The 26263-nt window shown below is 36.8% G+C and overlaps 1 protein-coding gene across 3 annotated transcripts in view; it reads right to left on the reverse strand.

Annotated features, from left to right (window-relative positions):
* Window positions 1-1012: 1012 nt before the first annotated feature.
* Window positions 1013-26263, reverse strand: part of LOC306882111 (tetratricopeptide repeat protein 7A-like) — a 44084-nt gene continuing 18833 nt past the window's right edge. For 2 of the 3 annotated variants that reach the window (XM_079436589.1, XM_079436588.1), the window contains 9 exons: window positions 23092-23209; window positions 22906-22963; window positions 21949-22021; window positions 21551-21711; window positions 14122-14238; window positions 13940-14043; window positions 13735-13869; window positions 11341-11543; window positions 1013-2785 (listed from right to left, as the gene is read on the reverse strand). In XM_079436589.1, the coding sequence (XP_079292715.1) occupies window positions 2567-2785; window positions 11341-11543; window positions 13735-13869; window positions 13940-14043; window positions 14122-14238; window positions 21551-21711; window positions 21949-22021; window positions 22906-22963; window positions 23092-23209 (1188 nt within the window). In that variant the 3' untranslated portion in view covers window positions 1013-2566. The remainder of the gene's footprint in view (window positions 2786-11340; window positions 11544-13734; window positions 13870-13939; window positions 14044-14121; window positions 14239-21550; window positions 21712-21948; window positions 22022-22905; window positions 22964-23091; window positions 23210-26263) is intronic. The other variant, XM_079436587.1, reaches the window with a different exon arrangement.

Consider the following 26263-nt stretch of genomic DNA (forward strand, 5'->3'; position numbering starts at 1 on the left):
CATCACCACTGCCACTTCACAACGGCTAACAGAAAGACGAAATAATGAAAAATGCTAGTGGACTACATTAGCCAATATCATGTTATTATGCATCACGTTGTTATTTGTATGTATCTCTGAACACATTTTTAACAATTAGGCATGTACTACTAAAATATTCCAGCAATGCAATCTTTAACAACAACAAAAAAAAAAAAAAACAGGTGGTATTACTGTCAATTATTGAATTAAATATTCACATAAAGCATGGGCATTTCTGTCACATTTTTTCTTTTAAATTGGGATTTTGCATTAGAACGCCTGCACTAACTCTTCCATGTCATGGAATGCTCAAATTCACAAATTCAAATTTAAACGGTCTCAACATGGATGTGAACGTAAGTTTTGAATTGCATATGAATGTATTTTAATACAGACAGATGCATCATGACATTGACCCATTTAATATGAACTACGTATTATTCCTGCTGTGAAACATGAATTGTTGTGCAGAAGCAGTAGCGAAACAAAAAATGCTCTATAAATTGTATTGTTTTGAATCACTTCCACATATCAAAACAAACAGAAAGGCCAGAAGACAATAGAAATGGGAGAATGACAGAAATACCGTTTAAAGAACACTTTTGTTCATCTGTGCCAGCAGAAACAGTAGGCATGTACAGTATACTGTAGATGTGTGCAAGTAAACAAGAATCCCACTTATAACACTTACATAACAACTCAATAGTCTATGCGTTCTTTCAATGCTCTCCCTAATTAACATCTTGATCCCGTCATCAAAGAGAACCAGCTAAAATAGCACAGCGCTGTTTTCCATGAGGCTTTAGACCCACGTGCTGAAGATCCAACAGCCTCCCCAGAAACTCAAACAAGGCTCGGCTGCTAGGCAACCACAGCCGCCCCAGAGAAAGAAGACCAAGGCTTTCACCAGCAGCACTGGAAATATTACATAAGATCTTAAAGGTTGGAGCTACAGGACTGAAACCGATATGCAATGAATACAAGAGAAACTGGGATTGCAAAATAACGCTTTATGAGAAGAACGATTTTTAAACAACATACAGTACAGAAGATTATTAGCTTTATAAATACTAAAGAATTTAAAGAGTCAAGAATTCAACAGTTTTGTCCCTGAGAAACAAGACTCGATATCTGAACATGTTGCAGCATATTTGCAAAAACTATTGCAGTTAGAAAGAAAATGTGTTGTGTTCAGTCATTCTGTGTTGTGTTTATTTTTTGGTCACAAGGGCGGCGCTATTTTAGTGCCGTGTGTACAGTGTATTATATAATAATAAACACTTTTTACACTACACAAAACCCTGGGCTAACATGTTTTTCATCATGCTAAAGGAGCTTTAAAAGATGTTAGCTATCTGGTTAAATTCCCCCAGACTGAGGGCCAGATTTACTAAACAAGCCAAATTAGCACTAGAGCACAATTCCAAAAAAAGCACAAATGGGAGTGAAAATTTCTGGAAGTGATTTACTGACAATGCTCTAAATAAAGAACACAGACGCAACATCTTATTTCCATAATGTCAAGCACAAAATGTGTTAAAACATGCTTTTTTGGAGCGGTAAAAAATGGTGCAAATGAAAGTAGTAAATTCGCTACCACAAACCTTAGTAAATCATGTTGCGTGATTCTTTTAAATACTCTCCTCCCATAAAATTTAACTAAAAAAATAACTAATTTTTAAAAATAATCTTCCGTAATTCCTGACAGTACTTTTTTTAGCGCTAAAAGAGGGTTTGCGAAATGCAGTCATTATAATAGAAATCCAATTGGACATTTCGACTGGAAGTTTCATGTATAAAATAAAAACGTTTCCCATGCGCATTTTGCTTGAGTTCAATTTGATCACACAAATATGCTTTGTTGACCAACAGAAAGCTGCTTGGTTTGAAAGTGTTTAAGGTCACGTTTACTGTTGCTAGTTAAAATTCGTAGGCATTTCAATAGAAATTCAAGAATTTTGTGTCAGGGCAAAAACAATCCATATGTAGATTTCTCTTCAGATTAAAGTTTTTCATGTGAATTCACCACACAGAGCAATTGGGTTGAAAAGTTCATTCCTGGGTAATTCCTGCAGTGCTTCATACACAATTTACAATGGACTTTTTATGCCCAATAAAATTTGCTAATCTGATCGTGCCTTTAGCCACTGAATTAATGAGCGTTAACATTAACAGTTGCTTATCGAAATTTTGCAGGCGAAATCCAGTCATTTCCACACGAGTTTCATGCAAAGTCGAAAAAGTGCCATACCCAGTTTCCGTTCATTTTCAAGTTGGTCATGCGAATTCTCAGAGCTGAACAACAGAAAGCTGCTTGATTTGAAAGAGATATCTGAGTGAACATTGCTTTATACATCTCTATTGACAACTTTTTTTGCCCCAAAATTTTGCTGATGTGACTACATCTTTAGACCATTGCCTTTCATTAGAATAAAAAAGCCTAAACGTGCAATGTTATTGTTATACAGTATGTGTCATTAAAGTGATTGAAGAACAGCATTCGGTCCAGTCATTCATACACACATGTATGAGTGTGAGAGACGCGTCAGAGTTCTCGTGGGATGATGGTGAAGGGCCGTATAGGGCAGCTGGACTCCAGCTCCAGTGCGGTGAGGAAGCAGTCGGGAGCCTGTGCGCTGCCTCTGCTCTGCAGCGCCTCCCCTAGACCGCTCCAGGCCTCGTGTGCTGTGTTCTCCACTTGTATCGCGTCCCTCAGCATCTTCTCCCCGAGACCCACACGGCCTGTGCGCACCAACAACTTCCCCTGTGGACAGGAAGAGAGGGAGAAAGCTATTTTTTGTTTTGTTGTATAACAACGTATTTTTTGTTAAATGCACATTTAACTTGTTTTGTGGGAAAGAAAAACTCTCTATTTACACAGATCAACGAAAAAGAATACAAACTTCTGTCATGAAACTCTAGATGGCACAGGCCGATAGGTTCTAAATCATTCTGATATAATCACGTCATTCACACGGCACAGCTGATTGGTTTCTTTTCGCACCAGCAGCCAATGATCTTGCTGTTCAACATTCAAATACTTGGCTAGTGCTTACTTCAGCAGTTACAGAGTGCTTTTGAAACCCTCCACCTTCCCCAGCTCCACCTGTCTAGATCTGCAACAGGTTATTTCATATATGTTATCTACAGGGGTTATTTCATGTATGTTATATGTGGAGCAGCACTATTTCTTACATGCTCACAGCAGCATGTCTGTGGATGTACTGGCAGTAGCAAGTCTCAGTACTTCCAGCAGCATAGCAGATCTATTCTGCCAAGACCAAACACATTAACATTGCCATGTATACTACCATGCTAAACTCTCAAGAGAGTTGTCATGACAGAACTAAAAATGCTGTATTATTCATGCCAGGCCAGTAGTTGACGATGTAACTTTATATAGCAACACTTCGCTCCTGCAAATTTGTGCATTCCTATAGGCTGAACATGTAAAATGCATGCTCATGACGTCACAGGTTTCACAAATCTATGGTTTGTTTGAAAAAAATTGCACTTTGAAACTGCCACTTTTTTGCGTCTTCAGGGCCCCAAAACACTTTTGTCCTGTAAATAAATAGACAAAATATATAAAACTATTACATATTTAGTTTAAAACTGCATCTCATGTACTTACTTTCCCTAATCCTACCAACAACAGCATGATTTACTCATTGCAATTACATTTCATCGTCCCCTCTTTCAGCACATATACACACACAATGCAGAGTTGTATTTCTGGCTGGCAGCACACGACTGCTGATTATGCAGGCACTTCAAAAGCACATCACAGAGGAGAATGACTCCGCTGGGGAGAGAGAAAAGCGAGGAGGGAAAAGCGAGGCAGGAAATGAGGCTCTCACATGCACAAGTGAAAGAAGCAGCCAAAGGCAGAGCATGTTTTGAAAGAACGATCATAACACAGCTGCAGGAATACACTGACTGACAGGCCTGTGGACCAATCGCAGCTCAGCAAGAGGCTGTGCTGGTGATTCTACCTGGAGGACTGAACAGCAAAGCACACGCTGGCGGTTTCATAATGTAAATAGACTTGAGGCTGGCACATGTGGACATAAAAGAGCTCAGTTTTATGTAGTGATGTAGAGGTGCCACTTGAAGAACTGACGTAGGGTCACAGCCCTGCATCTGAACTCTGTAATCCAACAGGATACTGATCCCATCCAGCTGGGACCAGCTATGATTACATGTGTCAGCTACTAGACAGACAATACACACACAGTACAAACACTAATTCGTGTGTTTTCAAGCAGACAAACATAGATACACCATTGATTCATGTGTAAACACGTAAATAGATTTACAGAAAAACACAGGAGCCAGAACATTTACACATGCAGAGACCTGTATTCTCATTGTTTCTCTAATTGAAATAAAACTGGAATCGCATTATGACTTGGTTTAACTATTATGATAAAAAAAAAAAGTAATTCAATACTTGATCTGCACATTTTGAAGCAAGCACGGCACTGTTTATTTCCACATGTGCAGCTCACAATCCAGTGTGTTCAGTCTTTCAGAGCAAGTCAGTAAAGGTTTTCAGTAAATGTTGCTACATCACAATTCATCTCTACATTTGCTCTGCTCTTTGGCTCGCTTATAATGTGCATTTGGGAACGCAATAATAATAATAATAATAATAATAATAGTTGTTGTTGTTGTTGTCTTATAATTATATTAAAGGGGACCTATGCAAAAATCACTTTTATAAGGTGTTTGAACACAGTTGTGTGGCCGCAGTGTTAGACAACCAGCCTATAATGGTAAAAATCCACCAACTCATATTTTTATAAAACCAATAAATCATAAACATTCTCTCCAAAAGAGCTGTTTCAGATTCTCCCTCTGTTCACGTCACCGAAGGGAAAAAGTCCTGCCCATTTGTGACGCTCTCTGCCCTATTAGCATAATCACAGCCCTGAGTGAGAAGCTGCGGTCCACCATTACTGGAGATATATATAATGTCAGCGCTAAAGAGGCTTTACAAGTGTTGTGTTTTGGGATGCACTAATGAACATAGGAGTCGCCATAATCTCCTCCCATCTGAGCCCATTGTCGAGCTCATAATCAGAAGTGGGATTTATAAAGTTTGTGATAGCATGAGACCAGCTATGTTGTTATTTTTATCCCACCGTGCTCCCCATCTGTGTAATTCATAAACACAAATGTATTATGCACAGTATAATCAGATGACTGACTTTGAAACCGAGTACATTTTCTGTAAAGATAACAGGCTTGTATTAATAGTGGAATGTTTATGTGCAAAGGCTAGCACTGCTAATGCTGGAGCTTGATCTCTTGAAGCTCCGCCCTCTTCTCCAGGAGCAACAGCTCATTTGCATTTAAAGCAACATACTCCAAATCAGCTCGTTTGGGCTCATACCCTAAAAGTAGCAATTTTAACAAGCTATACAGATTTATCTGTGGGGTATTCTGAGCTAAAATTTCAGATATACGCTCTGGGGACATCAGAGACTTATTTTACATCTTGTAAAAAGGGGCATAATAGGTCCCCTTTAATGCATAATCACAACATTTTTGGCCAAATTGTGCAAAGCATCCCTACAAAAAAAAAAAAAAAACCCAGCAAGCTGTGACACATTTTAAAAAATACATTTTAAATTGCAAATTTTATTCTAACCAAAAAAAAAAAAAGTAATTAGATTAGATTAGCTCTTTTGTGGCTTGTGAATTTGGGAGTGAATGTGCAGGCAAACCAAGTGGTTTCCAAAATATAAAATGCAATAACGCATCCTAAAGGATCCTAGCTGACCGAATTCAACGTTACAACATGGTGACTTGGTGAACAGTCTCTCCAAACAACATCAACCTGTGAAAGCGTGAAGTGCTCGATTGATTGTAATGCATGCCACGTCTCATATGATATGGTCTTAACACTGGTTCTATGTCTCATTATCAGCTCTCTTGCACCGTATGATACAATTGCCTGGTTGCTAGGCATCCCATAAAGGCCTGAGAAGGAGTGAAGTGTTATAAATAATGTATTTGCATTATCTAATCAACTGACAGGCCAATGGAAGAGAGCCAGAAAGACGAGAGACAGAAGGAGGGAGGGAAAAAGCCATAAAAAAAACAGAGAAAGATATGAAAAAGCACATGTATAGGCAGAAAGAGAATCAACTCATATGACATGAGATTGTGTTTGACTCACCTCAGCTGACATCCCAAAATAAAAAATACCCAACCAGATGCCCTGAGCAATGACTCAAACACACACGTCCATGTGGATCCCACATGCGCAGATTTATATATGCTGTAAGTGTGAGTTTTAAAGAGTTGTATAAAAATGGGCCGAATTGCGTATGGTTAAATCAAGCAGAGCTCCTCTGTCCTCAGCTGCACCCTGCCATCTCCCACCCTTATTTAAAGGAGTAGCTCCTCAAAACTGATGCTGTTGAATGTTGTTTTATGGCGCAGTGGGACATAGGAGCAGTTGGCTCATGGGGACCGGTGTTTGAAGCCTCTCCCATAGTTTGGCTATATTATTTGGTGTTTAATGAAATAATGAATTAATGAAAAAACTTATTTATTTGGGTGGGTGAATCTCACAAAACCTCCTATATACATGCCTGTGTCGTATGAGCCCAGAATAAAAATAAATACAATATTTTGCTTAAAGAAAACAAAGTCTGTTTGTAGTACCACAATTTTTTACTTTTTAATTTTTTGTGACATTATAATTTTAAGGATGCACCTCTATTTAGCATAATGACAAATCATTATTGTTAGTATAATGCAAAAAATAAAATAAAAATTATATTGTTTAAATAAAAATACATTTTAAAGCATTTCACATCATTGTACTTTGGACTGGTTAGACTGAAAACAGAAAAAAATACTGTAATGAAATCAATATTTAGAATAAATGGGAATTACGAAAAAAAAAAAAAGGAAAACATCCAGATGCATCAACTTAATTAATATTTGGTCCTAAAAATCTTTATTTTCATTTGTATTCTTTCGATTTTAAAGTCTGCATGAAATGGCATTTTCTAAATGCAAGCTATTTTGTATTATTATAAATAATTCACAATTGTCTCTCTTTTTTAATTTGATCTTGTAATGTTTAATCAAAATATCATAATTTGATCCATTACAATTTCTCTTTGGTGACGTATACCGCATTAGTCCACTTAAACTCTGCCCCTTTCTTACATTCGACTGTAAGCTCACATTCAGATCTGCCTCCATCCAATCAACAACCAATTGATTTAATCAAGTCCCGCCCTACATGTTTTTCTTTTTCAATAATCTTTCAATAATATTCATCACAATATGGACGTAAAGATCTGTCTCTACTTTAATTCCTTCAAGGTGACTTGGAAATGTTTCCATGAGATTTACCTGGTTTTGGAACAGCATGTGAGTAAACTGTGTGATAACTTTCCATTTTTGGGTGAACCGAGAGGCTCTGAAATAAATTGTCTCAGAGGAAGGACAGAAGTAATGAGAGCGCTGCTGCTCTAGTCACAGGTGTCACGAAGAACAGAAATGTTTAACCTCTCCTCATTGGATCCAGCTGATGAATTCCCTCAAACCTCCACCTCAGTTCAAGCATATCTGCTTAATCCTGAGAAATCAGTGCTGTGATGCTCTGATGAAGACCGGCTCTGTCTGTCTGTCTGTGTGTGTGTGTGTGTGTGTGTGTGTGTGTGTGAACTATGCAGGGCATCACCAGCCAGCTCAGAATTAGTTCTCATCAGCTCAGGGAATTGATATTGTACGTCTTTTGTCCAAAAATAGCGGGGATGTGTGTTCTGATTGGCCAGATATACGGAGAAAATGGCCTAGCTTCGTTCCGGTTACTCCAGTGAAGATGAGTAATGAAGGGCCTGACATTATGCAGTCACAATGAGAGCAGAGAGTGGAGGCAGAGCTAATGTTAGCACGCATCACTGTGGGTTGTAAAGATGCACGTACTGTACTGCATGTACAGTAAATTGCATATGCAATAACTCAATCACCATATCCCAGGACTCCAGTGGTCGTCAAAGCTTTTCACTCTGATTGACTACCATGAAATATTCATTAATATGAATTTATAATCTCTTAACATTTGGTTTGTCTCTCTTTTGATTTAATGACAGCAGCATGCAAGCTTGTGTCAAACACGATTTGATCGGAAGAACATCATGAGCTTCAATGGAAGCAAGAACATCTCACTGTCTGTAAAAAAGATCACATGATCACAATTAATTGACTAAAATGCCAGAATTTCATTGTAGTCTTAGACTGTTGGATTCAAGTCAAGTTATTTTAGTATTATTTATATACTAATACAGTAATAATTATGCTAACACTTTTGTATAGGGACCAATTCTCACTATTAACTAGTTGCTTATTAGCATGCCTATAATTAACATATTGGCTGTTTATTAGTGCTTATAAAGCACATATTCTGCATGACTATATTCTACATCACTAATCCTATCCAATACCTTACTAACTATTACATTAGGAGTTTACTGAGGCAAAATTCATAGTTAATGGTTTGTTAATATTGAAAATAGAACCTTAAAATAAAGTGTGACCATAATTATTAGTAATTTTGAGTTAATGTAATAGTCTTCCTTTTAATATATTTTCAGTTTTTTATCTTCATTTTAGTTTAAGTTTTAGTAACTCTGTTACTCGCTTTTGACCTTTTTATTACTTTAAAAAAATCTATCTATATATATTTGCTTAAGTTTAGTTTTTTTTTTTTCAGTGTTAGTTTGAGCATTTTTAGCACTTCAATTTAAACTTATTTATCTCAGATAGTTGCCAAGGCAACATTTCTCATTTTTGTAGTAGTAGTTTTTCATCAAATATTGTATTTTATTTCAGCTTTATTTCAATTACTAGACAGTCATTTCAGGAGTGATCAGGAATTTCACATGAGTTCGAAAAATTTCCCCACACAGATAAAAGTTGCTCATGTGGATTTGCCAAAAATTAAAAAAAAAATTCTTAATTTAAATAAAACTCCAATGAAATAAAATAATGTAAATAGTTTATGAAAAACTTAAACTACATTTTTTAAATAAATAAACCAACAAACAAATAAAACAAACACAAAATATTATGATAGTATAGCACTATAATAGTATAATTTTTGTTTCATACATATATTTTAAGTTTTAATTTTAATTTTAGTTTGTTTTGTCATTTTGTTTTGCGATTTTGTCATTATTGTTACAATTGTATAATATTTTTGTTATAGTAATTTTAGTACTTCAATATTAAATTATTTCATTTAGTTGAAAAGGCAACATTGTTTATATATACATATACAGTAGCTCACAAAAGTGTGTACACCCCTCACATTTCAGCAACCATTTTACTATATCTTCTCAAGGGACAATATTATAGAAATGAAACTTGGATATATTTTAGAGTAGTCAGTGTGCAGCTTGGATAGAAGTACAAATTTACTGTCCTCTACAAATAACTCAACATATAGCCATTATTGTCCAAATAACTGGCAACAAAAAATGAGTACACCCTAAGTGAACATGTCAAAACTGTGTCCAAAGTGTCAATATTTTGTAGGGGCACCATTGTTATCTAGTACTGCCTTAATCCTCCCGGGCATGAAATTTACCAGAGCTGCACAGGCTGTTGCTGGGATCCTCTTCCACTCCATACTGGTATCACGGAGCTGCTGGATGTTAGACATGTGCTCAATAGGGTTCAGGTCTGGAGACATACCTGGCCACTCCATCACCTTCAGCTTCATCAGCAAGGCAGTTGTCATTTTGGCGGTGTGTTTGGAGTCATTATGATGTTGGAAGCATCATAACGACTCCATGTCAGGCCAGTTTCTGAAGGGAGGGCATCATGTTCTGCTTCAGAATGTCACAGTACATGTTGGAATCCATGTTTCCCTCAATGAAGCACAGCTCCCCAGCACCAGCAGTAGTCATGCAGTCCCAGACCACGATGCTACCACCACCATGCCTGACTGTTGGCAAGGCACAATTTTCTTGGTACTCCTCACCAGGGCGTCGCCACACATGCTGGACACCATCTGAGCCAAACAAGTTTATCTGAGTCTCATCAGACCACATGACATGGTTCCAGTAATTCATGCTCTTGGACAGGTTGTCTTCAGCAAACGTTTTACGGGCTTTCTTGTGAGCCAGCTTCAGAAGAGGCTTCCCTCTGGGACGACAGCCATGCAAACCAACTTGTTGCAGTGTGTGGCGTATGGTCTGAGCACTGACAAGCTGACCTTCCACTTCTGCAACCTCTAAAGCAATGCTGGCAGCACTCATGCGTCTGTTTTTTGAAGCCAGCTTCTACACCTGACGCACAGCACGAGGACTCAACTTCTTTGATCCACCCTTGCGAGGCCTGTTCTGAGTGAAACCCGTCTTGGAAACCTCTGTATGGCCCAGGCCACTGTACTGTAACTCAGTTCCAGGCTGTTACCGAGCTTCTTATAGCCTCGGCCATCTTTGTGGAGAGCAACAATTCTAATTCTCAAATCCTCAGAGAGTTCTTTGCCATGAGATGCCATGTTGAACATCCAGTGGTCAGTATGAGAGAATTGTACTCAAAGAACCAAATTTTAACTGCTCTAATATAAGATACGCTATTTTTTATAGTCCTGTGAAGCAGACAAAAACATGAACATGATGAATAGGACATGTGGCTTTGCATAGTCAATGTATAGCTGTTATCACTTAGGGTGTACTCACTTTTGTTGCCAGCTTTTTACACAATAATGGCTGTATGTTGAGTTATTTTTAGAGGACAGTAAATTTGTACTGCTATACGAGCTATAGTATTGTCCCTTGAAAAGATATAGCAAAATGGTTGCTGAAATGTGAGGGGTGTACTCACTTTTGTGAGATACACACACACACACACAGTGATGGCCAAAATTATTAGATCACTAGTATTTTCACCAGCTAAAAATGGTTTTAAGTCAGTTATTTCTATATTTTGCTGTAGTGTGTCAGTAGGAAATATCAGTTTACATTTCCAAACATTATTTTTGCCATTAATTGGACAACAGCCAGTGCTCCACACAGAGATCTGATCTCCTCATCATCCAGTCTGTCTGGAATGACATGAAGAAACAGAACAAACTGAGACTAAATCCAAAAGAACTGTGGCAACGTCTCCGAGACGCTTCAAGAAACCAACCTGCAATTTCAGCTTCATTTCAATGATCAAAAATGACTTTAGTTATTGTTTTAGTTGACACTAACAACAGTGGTGTGGGTTGAAGATGTTAAAGTGAGTGAGTGTGTGTGTGTGTGTGTGTGTGTGTGATGTACAGCATGTGTCACTCACCAGGTGCAGCAGTATGTGGTGTCCTCTGGGGTTGATGGCGAGAGCTTCATCATACATGCTCTTGGCTTCCGTGTCATTGCCCCTGAGCTCGGCCACGCGGCCCTTGAGCAGCAGCACTGAGTGTGAGACGGGGAAGAGAGTTCCTGCCTCCTGCACACAGAACTGAGCTTCCTTCATCCGCCCATCAGCCATGAACAACTCTCCTGCTCGGCACCACATCACAAAACATAAAACAACATTATGAGATACATAATTACACTAAAAAGCATAGTATTGCAGTTACAACTTTTCTTTTTCATTGACTGCTTTGTCATATCATGAGATTCTCTTATTGATATCATTGAGTGCATGATGATTCATCTTTATGAAACGACTCTGATTTCACAGCCGTGACACAGCCATCTGGAATATAAACTCTCTCAAAAATGTATCTGCCGCCCTAGCATTAATACTCGCTCAGAGTAACCATCATTTCAGACAAGCTGAATCACACGCATGTTGCATTTTGTTCTGTCCAAATGATTTCAAATGCAGCTTTGGCAACATTTGTGATTGCAAATACATGCTGACCTCCCCCTCCACTCAAAATCTCACACACATGCTGATAGAGGGATATTCATGCTCATGTCTAAATAAGGCCATGTACGGAGCACTGTGTAAGCATCTGCAGCTCTACTCTGGCATTTAGGACTCACAACGGCAAATAAACTGTGTTCATATCAACTGCTGGCTGTTGTGTGTTTGTGTACACAGAATCCCTGATGGGACCATTTAGGCAGCAACTATACCAAGAAAGAAGGGTTTACGAACATTTAGAAACGGCATACATGTACATTATAGTGTTTTCAGGAAAACAATGTATTGACATTTTTCTTCACATTTATCTAAATGAATTCAGACTTAACATACAGACTCTATTCAAACTTTGTTTTGTAGATAATAGGAATCAATGTGATTTGGATGGCAAAAGATTTCCCCATGATTTCTCCAAGAATTTGAAACGAGTTCAAGTTTTGTCATGTTAATTCAGCATTTATTCTTTTTTAAAATGTAATTATTTTTGCTGCCTTGGCAACTAGCTCAAGTAAATATTCTTAAGTACTTAAATTACCAAAATTGAAAAATTAGATAAATAAATAGGGGGAAAAAACAACAACATTTAAAAATGACAAAAACACAAGAAAATCACTGAAGCTTAAACTAAAATTAAGATGAAAACTGAAAATATAGGCTAAAGATAAAAAATAAAAATAAAAGCTAATTCAAAATATTATTAAATAATATAATAGTATATCAGTAATACTAAAATAATACTGGTTTGAAAGTGACATTGCTACACTACTGACAACAGATAATGGACCTATCTTGCCTGTTAAATTTCGCAAATATATTTCAACACATTTCATATTTTTGGGAAATTCAAGGTGAAAGCTGCAAATTTCCCAATGATTTTGTTGCAATGATTAACATTCAAAATGTAACTGGCAATGAAGCCATTATTGTAATATTTGCATACTGGTCATCTATCCAATAATTATTTGCATAGTAATCTGCCTTTATTGCATTATTTAACCGTGCATAGCAGCACGGTTTTGTGTTGTGTTGATTCTTCAAAGACTGCATATGCTGAATGTCATGACAACAATGAAATTAGAAATTTTATTTTCATTAAAAATATTAATTTCACATTTGAATTATATAAATATATAATACATATTAAAATATGTAATATTATTACTATTATTAAAATTCAATTTAATATGATTTATTATATTTATTGTAATACTATTTATTAGAATATGCTATTTTGACACAAAGCGCATAACACTCACACATTACAAATGACAGCTGATGTAAAAAAATGAAATGTTTGCTGCATGATGGACTGCGTTCAGTGGGCCCTTACTATTTTAAACTATCAGTATGACATCACGCCCATTCTTTATGTCAATGGGCCGCTCTGCCTGTGCTCTCACATTCACTCATTTGTACAGAATCAGGATGTATCTCATTTTAGACAGGAAATGAACCCATGCCAGAGGAATGCTGGGAATGGGAACAAGAGGGCACAAACACCCAGTATAAGATCCCTGAGAAACACATTTGATGCAGAGCAGCATATAAATAACGCAAAAATAGCATCCAAATACTTTCATAGTACGTCAAAGACTTCCCAAATGTATTAAGGTCAACAAGTAAAAAGTAGTCTAAAAAAAAATGTTTTTGTACGATTACAGGAAAGTAATGTCAGCGAACAGCCAAACGGCTATTTATGCCTTTCTAAAATGTTACACAAATATTTAATAACCGGTCACTTAATCCTGGTTAACGTTAATAAAAGTTCCAGAATTAATAGGTTTTAATAATATATTCAAAAAAGAAGTTGAGCAGTACCTGCTTGCAGCCAGATGCGTTCCAGGGTGGTCCAAATGTAGGCGGGGCCATGCCTGTGGGCGGAGCTGATAGCAGACACCTCTGACATGGCCTGCTCCAGACGGGACACAGCTAGAGACAGGGCACTCTGAGACCCTGACACGACATGACACAAGTCTCAGGTCACATAAACACGCACACAATCACACACACTCGTGATACACACCGGTCTCTGTCTCCTGGAAGTCTGGGAGCGTGAGATGGAGGCCGCTGGGTTTCTTGCTCAATGGTCCGGGATCTGGAGGTATGCTGCTAGTGTCATCCTCCTCACTGGAATAGAGAGCAGGATGCATGAAATCACAGCATACAACACTGACTCACTCACACACGTTACATGCAGCATGTTACCTGAGGCGGGTCAAATCATAGCGACTCTGCCACAGCTGCAGCATTTCTGCACAGGTCTGTAACGCTTCAGCAGGTCCGAACAAAACCTCCTCCAGCTTCAATTTGGTAAAGAGAAGACTATAACACACAATAACGGTTAATAAACTACAGTGCTACATGCACCAAAAATAAACGCCTTTGCTTTGTATATTTGATGTAAAATTATTAAACCTGATAATACAGGGTTATATAAATTTCCACTACCATTCCAAAGCTTGGGGCCAGTAAGATTTTTTTTTAATTAATACTTTGATTCAGCAAGGATGCATTAAATTGATTAAAAGACATTATAATGCTACAATATATACAGTATACATATATGTATATATATATTGTTATTATTATTAACTAAAACTAATAAATTGTTTTTGTTTTTTTAAACAAAACTGAAAGAAATTAGAATAGAATTATTAGATAAGAAATTTAAAAAAAATGTGTGTTTCTACTGGAATAAAATAAGTTGAAAATAAAAATAAATTAAATCTAAATGCACAAGTATTAAAAAAACTAAAACTGATAAAAATTTAAAAAGCACATAGCAAAATTACTCAAATTAAAAACAAGCATTCAAAATATTAATAAATACTACAAAAGTATATTAATAATACTAAAATAACACTGTCACGATACTGTATGTATATTATATATTCATATTTTGTATGAATTTCACCAGCTGAAGAGGAGAGTAAAGGCAGAAACTCCCCAAAACAAACAACAATTGGGATTGACTGCATTAAAGGCTGGGAAAAGTATTTCAAAGGATGAGACCAAGAGTCTGGTGATGTCTATGGGTCACAGACTCACTGCTGTGATTGTGTGCAAGGGATCTGCAACTAAATAATAGCTTTTAATCTTTTATACCTGCCTTATGTTCAACTGTCCCAATACTTATGCTCACATCAATGAGTGGGATGAACTCTAAAAGTGCTGTTCTTTTTATTTGGTAAAACATGTATGTGTTGAATCACCTAATAATAAAATGTTACATTCTGTAGTTTTGTCTCATATTCATCTTTTAATCATATTTGTAAATGTCTTGACTCCACAGCCAACAGAGCAATTTTGTCTTCACTGTTTCAATACTTCTGGAGGGCTCTGTATATATACCGTATATATGATGTTTTAAAATATTTTTCTTCTGAACTTTCTAATTATCTAATCACAGGAATAAATTACATTTTTAAATATATTAGAATATACAACAGTTGTTTTAAATTTTTATAATATTTTAGAATTTTACTGCTTTTACAGTACTGTTTTGCAGCCTTGCAGCCTTGGTGAGCATAAAAAATTAAACCTTACTGACCTCAATCTTCTGAATGGTAGTGTATAAAACATATATTGCATTAAGCATAATGGTTGTGCAATATATCAGATATCCAGAAGATTTTGCTGATGACAACGTTATAATCAACTCATTTCACTTATGTACTCTAGAAAAAATAAATAAAGGAAAAAAATCCTGAGGGCTAGAATGGAATTAGAGAGCAGGACAAAATATATTTTAGTTATTATATTTTGATTAAAGGTAAATAGTACATTTTGCTATTTAAAAATGCTGTATGTTATACACAATATATGTTATATGGTTTGCTATATTGTTGTTCTTAAAAGAAAAATGCTCAATCTACTTGTGTCCCATGATTTGAAGGAAATGTATCAAATTCATATACTTCCTGAGATGAATGTGCAGACGACCAACTGCCATTGAGATGGTATGAATGCTAACACATAGCAGTTTTCTGCAGGTATTTCAGACCTCCTTGGGTCAAACACTATCAGCCCTAGTTCTCCATCATCGGTGGCTGATGCTTCAGCTGCTTCTAACTGAAACTAGCAGTTCTGCAGCTGTCTGGGGACGTTCTTCCCCTGACCTGTCCCTCACTTTAGCAAAGCTTAGCGAGTGGGTGGACGTCTGTATGTGCTCGAGGGTGGAGGGGTGAAGCGAGATGAATGTGGAAGGTGTGTGGGTGTGTGATGTTAAGTGCGTGTGTGTAAACAGGGCAGCAGAGCATTCACGCCAGTGAGAAAGAGATGCAGCGAGACTAGCAGACACTCCTGCTGCGACGGGGCCTTGTTCTGGAACAGCAGTTGTGTGGTGGTGAAGTACACATTTACATCTGAATTTACCCTAGTAGGGTTACACCCATTTACCACAGGAGGACTAAAGCTAAAATTGGTGTACAGACAAAATGGTCATTACCCCAAACAGGACAGTGACAGTGTTATTTTAGTATTAATAATATGCTTTTATAGTATTTATGGTAACACTTTATTTTAAGATGTCCATGATACAGAGTAATTACCTAGTTTTAAGTACTTAGTAGTGGCCATTGTACTTCCATGAAACAAAATGTACTTACCATGTAACTAAGTTATGAACAGCCTGTACTTACAGTTTGTAATTACTGTATATAGATGTAATAGGCAGCTACTGTTACACATATGTAACAGACCGAGTCTGTTACACAGCTACTTATGTAAACAAACGATTGTTACATATGTGTTGCAGACTTTATACAATGTAATTATAAATGTAAGTACACAGACATAAGCTACTTAAAATAAAGTGTATCAAGATTGTACTTAAGTGTACCTTATCCAGCTGCACCTTAGTTTGATTTAAGCCACCAATACGCACCTAAAATACATGTAATACCTTTCTAATTACATTACAATTGCATAATATTACACAGGCATTAGCTACTTAAATAAAGTGTATCAAGATTGTACTTAAGTGTACAAGTAGCTGTGTAACAGAATTGGCCAGTTACATATGTGTAACAGTAGCTGCCAATTACATCTACATAATTACAAACTGTAATTACAGGCTGTACCATAACTTGGTTACAAGGTAAGTACATTTTATTTCATGTAAGTACAACAACTACTACTAAGTAATTACTCTGTATTATGACACCTTAAAATAAAGTGTTATCGTATTTATTCATACTTTGAAAGATTATATTTTTCATTTTAGTAATTTTGTTATGTGCTTTTGTCATTTTTATAATTAAAAAAATGCTTTTGTATTTAGATTTTTTTTTTTTTTTCTATTTTAGTCATTTTAGTACTTCAACTAATTTTATTTCAGTATAAACTATTTTTTCTAAATTTATAATCTATTATTTATATTCTATTTTACTTCAGTTTTATTTCAAATAATAAATAGCAACACTGGGCTGGTAGTCAGGGAGCAACTGGAGATCAGGTGCAGGTGGAGGCAAGAGGACATTTCCTCACTTAAAGGGGTCATATGATGCTTTTTTTTAAAGATCATTATTTTGTGTATTTGGTGCAACAGAATATGTTGACATGCTTTAATGTTCAAAAAACACATTTTTTAAATGCTGTACATTATTGTAGGTCCTTTATGCCCCACCTCTCTCAAACGCTTTGTTTTCTACAAAGTCCCTCCATCTGAAAAGCGCGGTCTGCTCTGATTGGCCAGCTGACCCAGTGCATTGCGACTGGCCGAACACCACAAGCATTCGTCGGAAATGTTAATGCCCCTTTCCATAATCGTGAGCTTCAGCTTTCAAAATAAATGTAAAGACAGTTAATAATTTCCTTAGTTTCACCATCAGTTCAAGCCTGTGTGGGAATCAGAGTTGCGTGAAAGACAGTGATGATGCTCGTATGTATTTGCACACAAGCCGCCTAGAAACACACAGTTTCTCCCTGACACGGCTGCATCAACACTACAGCGGTTACTGAAACCACTCCTACTTTGTGTGAACATTGGGGCGGAGTTAAGCAAATATTTCCACATCGTGACGTAGATGTGGGGGTGTGTTTGAATGAGCTGTTTTAGGGGGGCGTGGCAGAGTCTTAACTTTTATAAAGAATATGTCTTTGGTTTTGGGACTTTAGTCTTTGCAACTTCAGGGATCTTATCATATGGACAATCAGCTTGTAACACTCCAAAGAGAAAGGGAAACTTGAAATAGAATCATATGACCCCTTTAAAAATCAATATACTCACTCAGATCACTTAAAAGCACTACAACTCTAATATACAAAGTCTACATGTAATTAAAATTTACACTGTAAATTTTAAAATAATGTCAGATTAAATAAGTAAAATTTTAGTTTACATGCAGCATGGTTCACTTTTCCTCCACAGTTTCTAGAATGCCGAGTTCACTTTTTCAACTGATAAAGTAATGATTTGTTTTCTTCAAAGGCAAATGTTCTTGGAATGGGACGTGTGACAATATAACCATTGTGACCCACAATAGGTTCAGTGTGTTTGTGAGTGAGAGGCTGGGGGACTTTACACTCTTTACATGATCCTAATTATTTTCTCTCCACTCTTGTCTCGAGAGCAACACTGACACCACATGGAGATGTAAAAACTGAAATCATTCAGAATCAAATGTGCACTGTGCACATTTCACAAAAAAATTATTTGGTTTAAAACTATGTAACAGTAGATACAGTTGGGAATTAAGACAAAAAGTATTGTCAAATGTTAGTGGCTCATGTGATGAACTATAAATGTAATAAATAACTGAATGCATTACTATTAAAATAACTGCAACAACAGCTGATTAAAATCAATAAAACAAAAAAGATGCAGTTCTTCAGAAAGATTCTGCAGTCATGTTCAGATGCCACTAGGTTTGATATTTTGGTCACACTTTATTTTAAGGTCCTCACTATTAACAAACCAATAACTATGACTTTTGCCTCAATAAACTCCTAATTTGCTGCTTATTAGAAGTTAGTAAGGTAGGTGTTAAGTTTAGGTATTGGGTAAGATTAAGGATATAGATGTGCTTTATAAGTACTAATAAACAGCCAGTATGTTAATAATATGCATGCTAATAAGCAACTAGTTAATAGTGAGAATTGGTCCCTATACTTAAATATTACAAATATTTTGTTTTCTAATGCAGTTAAAAAGATAGCACAAAAAAAGTCATTATTCGCTCACCCTTAAGTTGTTCAAAACCTGTACAAGTTTCTAGTGTGGAACATAAAGGAAAATATTTTGAAGAATGTTCAAGTTGCCGGTGGCCATCGCCGTGTTTAGGCCCTGCCCACTAGTGCATTTTCATTTTAAAATGACATTTTAAAGGGGTCATCGGATGCCCATTTTCCACAAGTTGATATGATTCTTTAGGATCTTAATGAAAAGTCTGTAACATACTTTGGTTAAAATTTCTCAACGGTAGTTTAAAACAACACCCTTTTTACCTTGTTAAAACCAGCTCTGCACACAGCAAGCCATTTTAGTGCATGTTTCTTTAAATGCTAATGAGCTCTACTCACCCCGCCCCTCTCTTACGTGGGGTGACGAGCCGTTCTCATGATACGGTTTACTTCAGCCGCGGAACTTGCTAACTAGCACATTATTAGGAAAGGTGATTTACAAAGATTCATAAAAGAACCTTATACTCACTTCTTCTGTAGGTGAGGCTGGATCACGAATGATTTGTGTGAACAAACGCATTTAGGTAGATCGAGGAGTGCATTCCCTTCAAAAACAAAAGTAATCCTTTGCATCTTCAGAGGCTCAGATGTCGTGAGTAAATGACGACTGCTATGCTCATTAATACATCCAACAACAAAACGCCTCAATCGTTTAGGAGCCATTCTTGTCTACTCCTGCTCCGGCGCCAAAACAATGGCGGAATGATGACAGCTCACTCAGGGCAGGTCTAAGGTAAAACTCTAGTGTCAATCAACAATTGTGGGAGGGGCCTGGGTCTGTGTGACGTCACACAGCCAAGAAGCTGAGAACAGCTTGATTTGAGAAAGGGGATATTATTTATAGGGGTTAAGAAAAAACACTGAGTGGATTTTTATCATTATAGGTTGGATGTGTACAAACACTGCCACCACACATTTATGTTCAAACAACATGTAAAAGTGAATTTTGCATCCGATGACCCCTTTAAAATCAAAACGATCATCGACTACACTGGCGTTTTTACTGCATTTCAGAAATGATCTCCGTCCACAATCCACAACCGAAAACACTTGTCACATGACCACTCATGCAGGTACAACCATAGTTATATGTATAGGTAGATTCCCTTGTAGTGCTTGTAGAGGTCGAATGGGGAATCTACCTATACATATCTATGGGTACAACAATGAGCATGATGCTATTGTTACACGCTCATCAAGGATACGCAAGGATATGCCATCGTTTTCAAAAGTCTCTGTTTTGGTCCATTTACACTGAAACGCAACCCCAAAGTTTTCAAACTAAAACGGGGTCTGCAGCATCTTCAAAAGTCTCAGTTTTCGAACTCTGGAGTGTAAACAGGCGTAACCGTAGCAAAAGCTATGCATTTTAAAATGCACTAGTGTAAACACAGCCTTACGGTCATTGCACACTGAGTCCGGAATTTTCATATGCGTTTTTTCGTATTTGTCATCCTAAAAATTTGTCATGCACAGAAACCTTGCACACTGAGTCCGATGCGTATTAATTAATCAGTTGTGAAAAAAAAATTAGCAAAACAGTACTAAATGGAGTCTTCAAGCAGTGAGGATTCTTTTGTTGTCCTCTCGCTTCTTAAAAAGAGAAAAAGAAAGGAACTATTGGGTCCATCCAATCCTGAGATATAGAGAGGAAGGAGAGTTCCCCCTCTTTATTAAGGAGCAGCGGGATTATCACGGGCGATTCAAAGTTTACTTCAGGATGTCAGTGGCTCAGTTTGATGCTTTGCTAGTGATACTAGAGCCACGTATTAAAAAGAAGACCACCAATTTCTGTGAACTCAGTGTGCAAGGATCTTTACAGTGCTTTGTTCTGCGAGACGAAGTGAATGAACTTAATCGCCATTGTGGATTTGACACAATGTGAAGTCGTATTTATTTTTCAACGTGCGAATATTTCGGACTCAGTGTGCAATGACCTTAAGAACATGTCAAATAGCAGTCATTAGAGCAGGGGTTGCCAATGTAGGTTCTGGTGAGCCACAGTCCTTCAGACTTCAGCTCCAACCCTAATAAAACACACCTGAACAAGCCAATCAAGGTCTAAGGGTTACTAGAAAGCTACAGGCAGGTGAGTTTTTATCAAGGTCAGAGCTAAGCTCTGCAAGACTGTGGCTCTCCAGGACCTGCATTAGAGTATTAGTACACTGTCTGCTTTATTTCGATGCTCCCTCAACACATATTCTACTGACTTTGCAAGTGCATGTCAACTAATTCTACTAACCCTAACTTAACAGTCTGCTAAAATGTTAATGAGAGTTAGCTGACATGCAGTTACAAAGTTACTTATAATTAGTAGAAAGTGGACTATCAATAACCTTAATTATGACAACCTTGTAACCTTAGTATGACATGAGGTTCAGTAAACAATGACAGAATTTTAATTTTCGGGAGAACAATCCCATTTGAAGTAGAACAAATACATAAAACATACTTAAAGTTTTCTGGGTGCTGGTTAATGGCGAGTTTAAGCGTATCAAGGGCGTGTTGGTAGTGTTTCTGGGCACTGAGCAGTAGAGACAACAGGTGTAGAGAGTGCAGATCATCTCCACGAATATTCAGAGCCAACTGCAGCGGCTCCATCGCTTCTGACACCTACCACAAACACAAGAGGTCTCATACAGTGGGTAGGAATATGATGAGATAAAGAACTATTTACCCAATCAAGTGACCTTGACAGTCATATGTGTAAACAAAAGCTACAAAAATCATGCAAAATAAGAAGAGAGATTAATGTAAATCTCTTTTCTTGGAAGATATGAAGAACATGAATCTGATATGCTGATGTGATTCTGCATCTAGTCAGCGAGATTGATGTGTTAGCGTGCTAACCTGTCGAACCAGAGCGAGCTGCAGAGAGAGGTAGAAGGAGATCTGAGGGTCCCCAGGGTCCAGTGCATGTGCTCTGAAGACAAAAAAGAATCTGTGTGAAGTTTTCATTACTTTATTACCAGTCTGACATTTGCCAGTCATCTCACAACTGACTCCTTACTAAGATTAGATTCTGCAATTAATTGTGACACTGAATGTTTTTAGGAAGTTGTCAAACTGCATAGGAACAGGATTTAAAAAAAACGTGATTAAAAATGTTGATAGCATTAGCATTGGTGTAAATGAAAAGATTCGAAGTTTCCATAACTACAATAACTACATAACCATGATAAGAAAAAAAGTGAACTCAAGATATTAACATGAATAAATATGCTTATTGAAAAAAAAAAAAACATTCACCAAATTTATGTATCACTAATTTCACTCTGTTTTATAAATACTGATCAATAATCATGAGATTATTTGTGATTATTTTCTTCTGTAGACAGCACTATTTTTTAACTGGGAAAAAAACTGCATATACTGTAGATACACTACTGTGCAAAAGTCTGTGGTCAGTAAGATAAAAAAAAAAATAATACTTTTATTTGGCAAGGCAACATTCAATTGATAGAAATAATGTAAAAGACTGCTGTTACTTTTTATTTCAAATAAATGCTGTTCTTTTGAACTTTCTATTACTCAAAGAATAATAAAAAATGTATTATAAGCAGCTCAACTGATTTCAACATTGATAATCATAAGAAATGTTTCTTGAGCTGCAATCAGCATATTAGAATGATTTCTGAAAGATCATGTGAAACTGAAGACTGGAGTAATGATGCTGAAAATTCAGCTTTTCCAACTTAGCAAAGGGTCAACTGAAACAATTCCCACACAAAGTGGGTGGCTGAAGCCTCCTTAACACAATCTGTGTTAAGTACATGTTGAAATATAAGAGGTAAATATCAAGCGTACTTCCGTAGTGACTGCAGCGCTCTTCTGTTGAACTCATCGCGATCGGCTTTCAGCGTAGCTGCAAACACACAGTTAAAGAGTGAGTCACTGCAGACATGAGGGAGCAGAGAGCAGCTGAAGACAGCTGGGGTTCTGGATCATTTTTAGGTTCAGAGAAGGATAACCGCGGTTAAAGGCTGGGCTTACCGTCAGAGGCCTGCAGACTACGGCACAGTCCGATGGCCAGATGAGCTCGAGGAAGGGACTCTCCAGCACACTCTCCTAAAGCAACCACACCTGCTGAGAGGGACACTGCATCCTCCAGCTGACACACACACACATTTACACATGTGTTAGATGTTTGGATGATTTATATCAGTGCTTCTCAACTTACAGTGAGATATATTGGTAATGTAGTGCAGAGGTTAAAGATCTGAGCTGGATAATGAAAGGTTATGGGATCAAGCCCAACAAAGAACAATATATTCACTTAGAACAAAAGCTTAAGCTAAATATTTTTTTTTATAGAAAAGGGGATAAAAGCATCTGCTAAAACAATAAATGTAATTGTAAAAAAATAAGATTTTAGATTAAAATTGAGTGTTGCTCAATTATTACAAGGTCATAAAAAAATTATATTTAATATACAGTGGTGGCCAAAATTATTATAACACTATTTTTTGCTTCAAGAAACCTAGATGCACTTGTGCATAGTTTTTCAGGTAGCTTTGCAGGCTGATTCAAATGTTGATTTGATTTAGTTAAAGGGCCCCTATTATGGGTAATGAAAGGTTGGCATGCATGCAAGGTCAAAAAAAAAAAACACTTTCACTATGCATTTATTTTTACCAAACTTGCTCAAGGACTCCCGAGCGATTCACTCAACGATTCATTTTTCCAAACCCCTCCTCTGCGGTGATTGGTCCGATTGGTGTCATTTTCATTTCATCATGCCTGAGATGCTGTGAAATAAGCATGTATTTGACCGAAATTCCAGATTTGTCAGCAAATTGCATGTATCACGCTGAATGTAAATTCGATTGTCAACCAATGGGATGCAACATTTTATTCTTTCCGACATTAAAGCAGTTGAATACGAAAAGCTAGTAATCACGATAAGTGGGAAATATGAAATTTCCGATAGCATGTGAAGGCAGCATAATGCCTGATAAAGCAGTGTTTGTGAGCACAGTGCTGCTTTGTGAACAGCGTTACCGGAGAAACAGCTATTTAAAGCGGCACCTAGTGGCAAAGAATGAATTTGCATTTTCATTCAGACCAACGCGAAAAGACCAACAAGTGGACGGGCAATATGCTTAATATTTCATGTTGACGTCAACATGAAACGACTTGGGATTCGTTTTAAAAATGACTCGTTTCAATGATTCAATGTTTGGAAATGTAAACTGATATTTCCTACTGACACAATACAGCAGGCAACGTCGGTCCTGAATTGCCAATGTCCTGCAGAGTTTGGCTCCAACCCTGAAAAAAACCCTTACCTGCCTGTAGCCCTAGTAATTCTGAAGACCTTGATTAGCTTGTTTAGGTGTGTTTGATTAGGGTTGGAGCTAAACTCTGCAGGACAGCAGCACTCCAGGTCTGGCGTTGCCTACCCTTGCACTACAAGAACATTTTAGCTGGTGAAAATATTAGTACCCTAATAATTTTGGCCACCACTGTAAATATAATTTATTCCTGACATGTCAAAGCTGAATTTTCAGCATCCTTACTCCTGTCTTCAATGTCCCATGATCCTTTAGAAATTGTTCGAAAATCATTATTAAAAAAATGGTTTTAGATACTCAAACAGTTTCCACCACAATATCAAGCCCCACAAATTGTTATCAACACTGATAATAATAAGAACCTTTTTTAATAATTGGGCAGCAATAATAACTGATATAATTGAGCACTAAATCGGCATATTTCAATGATTTCTAAAGGATCGTGTGACACTGAAGACTCAGCTTTGCCATCACAGGTATAAATTGCATGTATAAACATATACACATATATATATATATATATATATATATATAAAAAAAAATAAAAAATAAAAAAAAGTTAAATTGCACTAATATTTCACAACAAAAAATAAATGTAAAAAACAAAAAAATTGACTGGTATAAACAGAAAATGTCATGTCAAATGCCCAAGCATATCATGCGAAATTGCAATAATTTTTTTTTTAATTTAATCATGTAATCATGACTTAATATTGTATGATATTCTTTAACTGAAATGCCAGACATGCTGACATGAATCAGCATCAAGGACCACTGCTTGAGGACAAATCCCTGCATGCCCTGTTTTGATGCTGGGATGATAAAAGGGCCGGTCTGAAGTGTGACTGTGGGATGGCGTGCTATCTGACATTAAAGCCTATGCATTAAGTTTTTGTGGCTATACGGCTCTATTGTGCTATAAGCCTCTTATGGCGTGCTGTCTGTATTCAGCGCTGCGCTTCCAACAGATGTGCCGTAATCTCTGTCAACAGCGCTGCAGTGTGTATTTGATTGATAGTGTTGTGACTGTACAGTACACTGCACTGTGTCTTATTAGTATAACCAGTATAGTAATGTTACTAATGTAAAACAGAGGTCATTAGTGATATGAATCTAGATCTTTTCTAGGATTGAGCGATGTATACTGTACACGGAGTATTATAAAATGGCTGAAAAAACTGATTTAATGTTCCTAGTTTGATCTGGAAAAATCACTCCTAAATTAAAAATGCTATGAGCATAGCTAGTTTTAATATAAATATATTAGGATTATATAGGATTTATGGACTTATTTAAGGATGCCAAAGTGAATATTTCCAATTAATTTTCCTGAAATGCACACTGCTTATTTCATTCATAGCATAAATCATACTTATTTCTTTTGCTGGGATGTTGCACACTACGGTTCAAAAGTTTGGGTCGATGAGATCCTTTATGTTTTTGAAAAAAGTCCCTTACACTCATCAGAAATACAGTAAAAACAATTTTTTTTGTGTCAATTATTTTTTTAACTTAAATAGAAAACAAGTACAGTATTTTTAATTGGAGTATATTTTAAAATGTAATTTATTCCTGTGATGCAAATCTGAATTTTCAGCTTCAATGCTCTAGTCTTCAGTGTCACTTGATCCTTCAGAAATCATTCTAATATGCTGATTTGATACTCAAAAAACATTTTTTTTAGTTGTGCTACATAATATTTTTATTAAAAATGTGATACATTTTATAAAGCGTTTTTTGGGGCAGTTGTGGCCTAATGGGTAGAGCGTTGGACTTGTAACCTGAAGGTCGTGGGTTCAAGTCTCAGGTCCAGCAGGGATTGTAGATGGGGGGGGGGGGGTGAATAACCAACACTCTCTCCACCCTCAATA

Source organism: Barbus barbus (assembly GCF_936440315.1).
Source record: "Barbus barbus genome assembly, chromosome: 16".
NCBI classification, from domain to species: domain Eukaryota; kingdom Metazoa; phylum Chordata; class Actinopteri; order Cypriniformes; family Cyprinidae; genus Barbus; species Barbus barbus.